Genomic DNA, 10,969 nt, shown 5'->3' with positions numbered 1-10,969 from the left:
GGGTGCTCCATCACTGGAGGTTTTTCAGACTGGACAGCGACTGGTCTAAAAAGGTATAGGTTCTCCTGCTTGTGCAGCGGGCTGGACTAGAAGACCTCCAAGGACCCTTCTAGTTCTATTCTGATTGATTGATTTAGCATACTTAGAAGACTACTATATATGATAAAATATATCTGGAGTTTGATTACATTTCCAGCACTTGTTGGTACACTTTCACCACTTTTGTCTGGAATTAAATATGAGCAATACATCATTTTATAAAAGTTTTATTTCAAACTGTAATTCATAGTAAATTTTAAGCTGCTGGTCTGTGCATTTTCTCATTGATCTAATGTTATGTTGTAACTATATTTTTTGCCCATTGTATCATACAATTTTTAACATATTCATCTTCCAGATTAAGTAACACTTTACAGCCTTTAGCAATCAGATGGTCATCTCCAGAATGTAAGTTCATATCCAATTCAGTTTTATATCCTGCAAAAACAAATATTTTTTATCAAGTTTAAATCTTTCAAAAATTCTATAAAAGGTAAACCAATCACAATTAAATTCTTCACTTGTACTTGCTTGCTTTTTTAATTTTAGGTCCCTCTTTTTAAAATATCAATAAATCATGATAAGTGATTCATTTAGACTCAAGTAGCATCTCTTTACTATGTAGTCCATAGTGCTACTTTATCAGCTAATCGCCTTTTGTACTTCCACCATACACACCCAATTGATTGCCTAATAATATTATTCTTAAAACCAGGGTTAACTTTTATTTTATCATACCACCAATAGCCATGCCACCCAAATCTCAAATCAGAACCTTCAAGATTTAATAACCTTAAGTTTTCCAAAGTTATCCAATCACTTAATCATACCAAAACCAGGCGTCATAATACAATCTGAGGTCTGGCAAACCAGGACCACTCTCTTTCTTTAAAATCTTGTAGGCTGCATGGTCTATCTTGCCATGGCCAACCCAGTGCAGCCATCTCACTGCAGCCATCTTGCCACAGCCAACTCTCCACAGGACAACTCATCACAGCAACTGTCTGCATGACAACTCGCCATGGGATAATTCTGCATGGGATAACTCAATGCAATAAATGTTATCTGCCATTGTTTCTTCGACAAAAATGGAAATAATGTAGAAGAAACAATGGTGGATAACCATTGAGTTACCCTAAATGGATTTTCTGGCAGCAAGTTGTCCTATAGTGAGTTGGCTGTGGTGAGTTAGCCATGGTGAGTTGGCTGTGATGAGTTGGCCATGGTGAATTGGCTGTGACAAGTTATCCTAGAACCTAGTATATTTGATCTTCTGGTGATTTCTGAAATTTTCTTTCCTTCAATTTTATTTCATCTAACACTTTTTGAATTTTCCCATCCATTTCCTTTTTTAATCAGTGTATTATATTGTAGAAAATATTCTCATATTTTGTTGTTGTCAACTTAGGTTAAATTGTTATTAAAACAAAACCCCATCCGAGTCTGGATGGGGAAAAACAGGCTTCGTCTCAATCCTGCCAAGACTGAGTGGTTGTGCATACCGGCATCTCGGGTTAACCAGACTATTCCATCTTTAACGATGGGGGGGTGAGGTGTTACCCCCCCATTGATAGGGCTCACAACTTGGGCATCCTCCTGGATTCACGGCTCAATTTTGAAGATTACATAGGAGCCGTGACCAGGGGGGCTTTTGCCCAGGTTCGCCTGGTGCACCAGTTGTGACCCTACCTGGACCGAGATGCCCTATGCACAATCACTCATGCCCTCGTGACCTCCCGTTTAGACTACTGCAATGCTCTCTACATGGGGCTGCCCTTGAGGACAACTCGGAGTCTTCAGCTGGTGCTGAATGCGGCCGCGCGAGTTGTGATGGGGGCTTCCTGACACTCCCATGTAACACCTCTACTCCGCGAGCTGCATTGGCTTCCGGTTGCCCTCCAGGTGAGATTCAAGGTGCTGGTGATGACCTATAAAGCCCTAAATGGCTTGGGTCTGGGATATCTGAGGGAACACCTGCTGCCGGCATCAAGTTCCCTTTGTCCAGTGTGCTCCCACAGAGAGGTCCTTCTCAGGGTGCCGCCGGTAAAAGATTGCCGGTGGATAACACCCAGGGGGAGGGCCTTCTCTGTGGGTGCACCTGCCCTTTGGAACCAGCTGCCCGCAGAGCTTAGGACTGCCCCTGACCTTCGTTCATTTCGCTGGGACCTGAAGACCTGGCTCTTTGAGCTTTCCGGCCCAGGCTGAGAGTTTTTAATTGGGGTTTTTTATTTTTTTTCAGGGATTAAATTTAATCTTTTTAATCGTTTTTAATTTTTGTATCAATGTTTTAAGTACCCTGTAAACCGCCCTGAGTCCTTCAGGAAAGGGCGGTATATAAATTCAATAAAATAAAATAAAATAAAATAAATAAAACACAGGGTACTTGCTTTCATTTTTTGATAAGCTGTGGTTGCTGCAAAATAGACTCAATTAGTTTCCATTTAAAGGACTGAAATTTGAATTTAAGGTGTACCATCATTATAGATTATGGTTTAAAAATTTTTTGGAAGAATATTAGTTTTATTTGTCTTGTGAACCAAATTTTTAGTAATCCTTCTCATATCAATGCTAGAAATGGATTTATGTCTCTGAAAAAAGGTCCATTTTTACATCAGCATATATAAATCAAATCTAAAATTTCAGTCAATTCAAAAAAGGTTGGGGAGAGTTTCCATTGTTTATCTTTAATTCATCAGTAGATCAAGTATTTTAGATTTTGCTGATCACTGACTAAATAAATAAATAGCATTTCATTTCAGGTATACTGTTTCTTATTCTCAAATGGAATATTTAATATACATGTACAGTATGTATTATAGATGTATGAATAATGGTTAACTGTAAATTCCTGAAGAAACTTCTATGTTAATAGGTCTTTTACGTAGAAGCCAAATACTATTTATAGTCCTCCTTATTAAAATCACATTTCGTAAGACTGAAGACAGAAGTAAAGATTTCTTCTTTACTCATATATAAAGACATTCCTGAAAAGTAGCTACCTCAGTTGGTTTTTAATTTCAGGGTAGTTTTCTGGAATGTTTTATTGTTTATAATGCCTATATTATTTTTGTTCTTAAATTTTTTATTTCTCATTAAACCAGTTTTTCAAATATCAGGTAAGTGTTATTCACTCCTTAAATTGTTTTTAAATATATGTATTTAAATCAATTGTGTAAATATCAATTATTCTGTTAAAAATTCAGTTTTTCAGTTATTATCTGTTTTTTTCCAAACAGTAATCTATGCATGCATTATCTATAATTACTGATTGCTTCTAAATAATCTTTTAGAAGTTAACATCATAAAGCATTTTTATACATTTTAGAAGTATTTTTATCTACTTGTTTGTATATTATAGTAAGAATAACTAATACAAAGTGCTAAAATTAAATTGATGAAAGCAGTGATACAATAGAATTATTTCAGTGTTTAAATTATATATATATATATATATATATATATATATATATATATATATATATATATATATATATATATATATAACACATACAGCATTTATTATTGCTATTATTATTTGGTTCATTTTATAGACAGTGACACTTTTTTGATGTACAATGAAAATCTTGGTCTTTGCCTAAAACTTCAAGAATCTCATTCCTTCACCTTCGACAACTGTAACAAGCACAATGATTGGCAACATTTTAAATGGGTGTCTGATTATCATTTATTAAATATGGCAGTGAAGCTATGCCTGAGTGTGCCTTCAAAAACAAACATGATTCCAGTTGCACTGTCCCCATGCAATGAAACCACTGAATTGCAGAAATGGGAATGCAGAAATGACACAGTACTTGCTCTTGCAAAACAAGATCTGTTTTTAAATCCTGCTAATGGGCATGAGAATGGGATTATATTATCAAAAAAAATCACCACAAAAAGTGTGTGGAAGATCTATGGAACAAAGAGGAGCTTGTGTACCCAAAAATATGAAGGTAAATGTCAGAATATTATTTCTTCTTGCTACATTTGCTTACCTGAATTCTTTTTTTCTCTCTTTGAATTTCTTTTTCTGAAAATTGGAGTAAATTGGATAGCAAAGGTATAATTTCAAATTATATTATTACTTTTAACATAGCAGTGTTGTTGTTTTTAAAGTCATCCGAGAAAAAAATGGCATGTATTCTAAGATATAAACTCTGAAAATTGTTCCCTGAGTGAAGTAAATATAGTTACATGTATTGTACACAAACAATTTCTAATCCTCAGAACTAAATATTGAAAATTTTTTGAACAGTATTTCTACTCTCACTTCAGTACTTCTCAATTTAACAGGAATATGTTTGATTTTTTTTATAGCTCTGTTCACTATAGAAGGAAATGCCTTTGGAGCACCTTGCGTATTTCCTTTCAAATATATGAATAAATGGTATGCTGAATGCATAAATAATGATGATGACCACAAACGGCTTTGGTGTGGAACAACTCCGGATGTGGACAAAGACTTTTTAACTGGATATTGTCCAGTAAACGGTAAATTTGATGGTTTATTTATTTATTTATTTATTTATTTCTACCACACTTTATTATTTTTACAAACAACACAAGGTGGAAAACATAACAACACACCTTTGTCATCCTACTTTCTCTATAACAACAGGGGTATTGGGCTGAGAGACGGTGCCTGACCCCAAATCACCCTGCTGGCTCTCATGGCTAATGTGGGATTTAAACTCATGATCTCTCTTTTTTTTTTTAGCCTGGTGTTTTAAGCACTATCCAAAATGACTCTCATGCAAGGGAGCACACATATCTATGATTATAAACAAGCCTTTTACAATAGATTGCTTCATCGTGCACGTAGAAAAAAACTTTTTACCTTTCCCAGAAAATCAGAACTTAATGATATTATTTCTACATCAGCATTAGTTTACTTGGAATTCCCTACCATCAGAGTAACCTTAACCTGAGTTTATTTATAACAATGCTCCGAAATAACTTTTCTGATTGAATAGAAGTAAATTGAGGAGCATGTATAGAATCAGTATCACAACTGAATCCTTTCTAAATGAACAGAATGGATGAAATTAGTCAATCATTTTTTAAAGGTATTATCTCTTACATGTTTGGTTTTGCTCTTTTTATTTAAGAGAATCTTCTATAAAAATAAGCTCTTAATGGACTTCTTTTCAAGCCATCTGGCCTCATTTCAGCCAGTTTCTAAAGAATTCATTGAGCAATCTTTTCTGCTCTGAAGTACTTTTCTATAACTGGTTTCTGTTGCGATTTGTTCTTTCAGATCTCTTTGTTCAAGTTTCTCCCATTAATACCCTGTTCCCTAGTTCCTCTTCCAGAAAATTTCTGGAATCCCAGGCTTTAACTATCTTCTTCCATGTGAAATAACTACAATTTAACAATTACTGTGATGCATTTAATTATTCTTTTATAATTACGGCCCAAATTTTGGTCAAATCATGATTATCACTGATAATGATATGTTGACATTTCTCCTTATACTGGTTTCTTGTTTCAATCCACTCAGAGTCTTCCAATTTTATAACAACAATTTCCAATAAAGTACTGCAACTACATAATCATATAACTCTATTTTTATCATACTTACAGATGAAAACGATGACTTTTTCTGGATCAAAAATCACTGGACAGGAGACCTCTATCAGATCAATTCCCACTCAGCTCTAACCTGGGATGAAGCAAGAAAAAGCTGTCAGCAGCAACATTCAGAATTATTGAGCATCAACGAACTATATGAACAAGCATATTTGACAGGTATCACATAACAAAACATTTCTTAAAAGGCTTATAAAGGCATTCCTCATAATAAATATTTTCTCAATTGTAGTAGCAATTTTAAAAGCTTCATATAAGAAACATCATTTTTCCTTCAGAGAAATTATCTTCTGATAATTATCTGCTTTCAAACAATCTTACTTGAATAATCCACGTCCAACAGTCAAATGTTTTGACATCCACTGAATTTGGAATCCAAAGATGAAAGTTTATCTGATTGATTTGTCATTAATATATAACTATTAATAGAAGAAAATATCTGTAGCTCAGGTTGAACTGTGGAGTTTTTGGTGCTTTCTGAGTTTGATTGTTTCATTACCTAACTAGGCAACATCCTAAACGTGATATTTGCTCCCTGATTATCATAGTACTTTGCCCTATAAGTGTAGGGAGAAGTGTGGTTTTCCCCTTGATAATTCCCAGATTATGGTATTGTTTTCTATTTAATTGTTTAGTATTAGTCTCTTCTTATCTGGATGTTGGTGGCTGAAGAGGATATATTCTTTTTTGTTTGTTTGTTTTCTTCTTAACTTTTTAATTGAATGGTGTGTAAATGTGGTTTATTTCTATGTGTCTATTGGTGGTTAATTGTTTGAATGCCAAACTTCCAGAGTTCCCTGGATGATAGTTTTAGCTCAGGTTGAATTGCATTGTATTTGTCTGTCTATTTATTCTTCGGCCTCAGAGCTGCTCATTATGTGGATTTTCTTTCTCAAATAGGATTAACAAATAATTTTGCAGCCAATTACTGGATTGGTCTTAATAACCCAGATTTTGAAAGTGGATGGCAGTGGACTAATGACCAGCCTTTAAGATATTTAAATTGGGCTCCAGGTGAGTAAATGTTAGAAGTTGGAAGGCCAGTAGTATTTCATAAAGAAAAGTATAAACATTTAAGGATATTAAGATTAGAATATTTGGAAATTCTTATTGTTCAGTCCAAAACAGTTTTTCTTAAATAGGTCAGGGCAGCATTTAAAAACAAAACTTTGTAGTCTTTTCTGTAATGATTAATACATATATATATTATTGAAATATTTATTATGTTTTTTATTTAATTGACACTTTCTCTAGAAGTGTGCTAGCATTCTTGTATGAAGTGTACTAGAAGTATATAAATATCGATTTTTACAGTATAGTCGCATTCACTTTTTTCATCACCCTGAAGAGTCCCCCAATCCTGACAGAAAACTCTGAAAAGAGGCTCAGTAGCTGTTTTTAGCTGAATGGAGTAATAATCCTCTTATGTAGGGTTTGTAGGCCCGTGCAAAGAGGCTCCATTCCTCATCATGTGCCACTTGACTCCTGTCACTCATGACAGTGGATAGAGAAACTGTGCCTTGACCTGAAAAATGGTTCTGCCTCAATACAGGCTTGATCTGGCTGGCCCCTTTGATCTGATTAAAGGGGTGACTGATTGAAGGTAGGAAGCTACTACAATCCAGTTCATTGAAGGAGAATACCATTTTGGCTGACTGTCTTGCTCTGAGGGACTGCAGTGAAGCTTTGTTGAAATGAAGCATCCTTTCAAAGCACTACACTGTTCTAATAATTAGCATTAGAACAATAGGGAAAGTGGCATATGTCACATGCTACCATTGGTTCCATAACATATGAAATTACACAATGGCTAATTGGATAGAACATACAGTACAATGCCTTGCCCAAATGATAGGTGCACAGCCACAGATACATTGTTCTTGAGATACAATTGAAGAACAAGGCAGAAAAACAGTTTTGATTTGTTTACAGATAAAAATGTTATCATCTTGAACAATCTGGCTCACTCTGTCTTACAGGTAGCCCCTCTTTAGAAACAGGAAAAAACTGTGGATTGATGCAGGGTAGGAATGGCAAATGGGCAAACAATCTGTGTGAACAGAAATGTGGATACATCTGTAAAAGAATGAACTCTTCAATACAAGCATCTCCACCTTCTTCAGGTAGGTTGTAAACTGGAAATTAAGTTAACTGAATAAATATTCTTTCACTGATGTGCATGGCACTCATACCCCAAGTAACATTTTTGCATTCTTTCCTAGTGATGGTTTTGATCCCAGAGTAATCTATCTACAGCAGGGGGTCCTCAGTGCCTGTGCCATTGTCCACTACCAGACCATGACCTATTCAGAATTGGGCCATGTGAGAGGCTGGCTGGAGGGTGCACATGTGCATGCGCAGCTGAACCTGCATGAATTGCAGATCAGTAGGCACTTACACCCATGTGTGCCAGCCGCTGCACACATGGGTGTAAGTGCATGTGTGCAGCGGCTGGCATGTTCAGTTACATGCATGCCTGCCGGCTCATCACTTGTGCAATGGCTATGTGCATGTGCATGCTTGTACAGCCCAGGTCCCCTTTCCCTCCCGCCTACTGGGCCAACAAGCCGCAAAGATAGGGGACTGATGATCTAGAGTAATATGAAAGAATAGATCTACCTGAAGTGGAGAACATGCAAAGATTCAGATTCTGAATGGACTTGATGCAGAAACAATTTTGCTTAGGGCAAAGAGGTCCAGCCAATGGCAGGAGACAAGGCAGTCTAAAACTCCTTTGTATACATGTACTTTTATAACTGGGGAGGGGGGAAATGCTGAATTCTCATAATTATTCTGATTATTCAAGAAACTGTGGGAATAGGAAAAATATTTATCATCAATTTTATTTCAGAAAATTTTAATATAAAATGTAGCACATCTCCTACATGAGAAAATCCTGAAGATTTTCATAACTAAAGCATGCATAAGAATGATCCTCAACTGCACAGTCCTCATCTTATGACAAATTACTTAATAATCATTCAAAATTAAGACAGACCCAGAGCCCAGGTGGTTAAAAACATCGCTAGCCATCATAAAATGTCATATCAATTCTCACCTGCATTCCTGAATTCATTTAACTGCACTTCAAGAACTTGGCAACTAGCTTGCCTTTATGACCAGTTGCTATGTCCTGCAATCACAAACCATGATTTGTGCCATAATAGCAAAATCCAGCCCAACTGTGGTCATAAATTAAGGATTACCTCTATTAATTATATATACGTTTCTCTACTCTTGTGGTGGCTCAGTGGGTTAGGACGCTGAGCTTGTCGATCAGAAGGTTGGCAGTTTGGCAGGTCGAATCCCGAGTGCCACGTAACAGAGTGAGCATCTATTACTCGTCCCAGCTTCTGCCAACCTAGCAGTTCGAAAGCACGTAAAAATGCAAGTAGAAAAACAGGGACCACTATGGTGGGAAGGTAACAGTGTTCCATGCGCCTTCGGCATCTGGTCATGCCGGCCACATGACCACAGAGACGTCCTCAGACAAGTGCCGGCTCTTCGGCTTTGAAATGTAGATGAGCACCGGCCCCTAGAGTTGGAAACGACTAGCACACATGTGCGGAGGAACCTTTACCTTTTTTTCCCTACTCACTGGCATAGTTTTAGCTTTGCTGCCAAATTTATTTTTAAAAAGTTTATTCCCTGTAAATGTCTATGAATTAAGATGGAAAGTTTGAAGGAAAGCAACAGTCTGGTTAAAAAATAGTCATGCCAATTAACATGCACTGTAAAAAAGAATGCTTTTTTATGTAGGGCATAAAAAAGTATCTGCCTGATCTATGAAAATTTAATTTGAAAAATTAGATTTGATTACAATAAATCTTGATGACTTCTCTGGCAAATATCCTTATGACAATGGACAAATTACTCTCTTCTTTAATATGAATTGTCAGATTTGCTTCTATTAAATTCCATTTATTGAATTAATTAATTAATTAATTAATTAATTAATGAGAGCAAGATTTTCCTCCTACCTCCACTTTGAATTTTTGATGGTTTGTATATAATTACTGTCTTTTTAGATGATCTTAAGCCAATTAAATGTCCAGATGGCTGGCTTGGATATGCAAAGCATTGTTACCATCTGAACAGAGATCACAAAACATGGAAGGATGCATCAGTCTCCTGCCAAAAGGATGGTGGACATTTACTAAGTATACATGACATTGAGGAACACAGCTTTGTTTTTTCCCAACTTGGCTACAGTAAGTATATTTAGAAGGCTTATTTTTTGTTTCATATACTCTGTGAGTACATGGATGCCAGGAAACGAAAGGAATAGCTGCTGAGGTTTCTATCAGAAGAAAAAAAAGAGAGTATTTATTTAGGTCTTAAAATATTTGTAAATCACACTATAACTGCTGCGTACAACCCCAGCAGATTAGCACAGACATTTGCCAGGCAATTTTTTCACATATAAATTCTCTTATATCCTGACCAACATAGTACAAAGTGCTATGGGCTGGGGCGTTACAGTATATGCAACCTCTGGACTTTATTCATTACATTTGAGAGCAAATGAATAAAATGAATTTGTCTTTTTAGAACCAACAGATAATTTATGGATAGGCCTAAATGACCAGAAGACGTCTTCATATTTTGAATGGAGTGATGGTACTACAGTGAGATTCATCAAATGGCAGAAAGGGGAACCCACACTTACAAGCAACGTGCAAGAAGACTGTGTCATCATGAGTGGGGAGGTAACAATAAGAACCCTCAATTGTCTAGTGGAGATTTTTTTTCCTTTTCAGTTCTCTCTGTGGTGAAATCTCTGTCTACAGATTTATTTGATGCAATGTATTCTTCCATAACATAATTTATTCCATAGATCAATGTTTCTTAAACTTCTTTCCTTGAAGGATACTTTCCACTTTTAAAAATTATGGAGAATCCCTAAAGAACTTTTACTTCTACAAGTTACTGATATTTATCATATTATAAATTAAAATTGACATATTTTCTGCTGTTATCATGTCTCATAATTGTGGATGGAATTTAATATTCTGTTATTTTTCAGTGTAGTTGACAAATAATTCTGATTTTGTAGATACAGGGGTCTATGATGACACTTTAAGAAATGCTATTTTCAGAAACGCTCCCATTTTAAGAGCCTTTAAAGGGGGTTAAAGGTTTTTTATTTGGTTAGTGGGTTAATGTAAAGTCTTGTTGTTCTACTGTAATATATCTGAAATTTCTAGGTTAATATTTTAAATAACTATGGATGTACATATATTCTGGAGCTCATCCCAGAACATTATTTTAAATATAATGTTGTTATATTACTTTTGTGTTATTAATATTTGCTTGTTGGGTTACTGTTAGTACTGAGCAA

General features: G+C 35.6%; 1 protein-coding gene across 1 annotated transcript in view; it reads left to right on the top strand.

Annotated features, from left to right (window-relative positions):
* Positions 1-3,091: 3,091 nt before the first annotated feature.
* The window catches only part of LOC310650202 (macrophage mannose receptor 1-like), a gene marked incomplete at its 5' end in the record, with an annotated part of 77,217 nt that continues 69,339 nt past the window's right edge, over positions 3,092-10,969 (top strand). Inside the window, 8 exons of the mRNA XM_083379033.1 lie at positions 3,092-3,155; positions 3,591-3,992; positions 4,357-4,530; positions 5,623-5,787; positions 6,529-6,646; positions 7,612-7,751; positions 9,657-9,839; positions 10,180-10,337. Of these exons, the coding sequence (XP_083235159.1) occupies positions 3,092-3,155; positions 3,591-3,992; positions 4,357-4,530; positions 5,623-5,787; positions 6,529-6,646; positions 7,612-7,751; positions 9,657-9,839; positions 10,180-10,337 (1,404 nt within the window). The remainder of the gene's footprint in view (positions 3,156-3,590; positions 3,993-4,356; positions 4,531-5,622; positions 5,788-6,528; positions 6,647-7,611; positions 7,752-9,656; positions 9,840-10,179; positions 10,338-10,969) is intronic.

Source organism: Vipera ursinii (assembly GCF_947247035.1).
Source record: "Vipera ursinii genome assembly, chromosome: Z".
Classification (NCBI taxonomy): domain Eukaryota; kingdom Metazoa; phylum Chordata; class Lepidosauria; order Squamata; family Viperidae; genus Vipera; species Vipera ursinii.
This window is presented reverse-complemented; position numbering and strand designations above follow the sequence as displayed.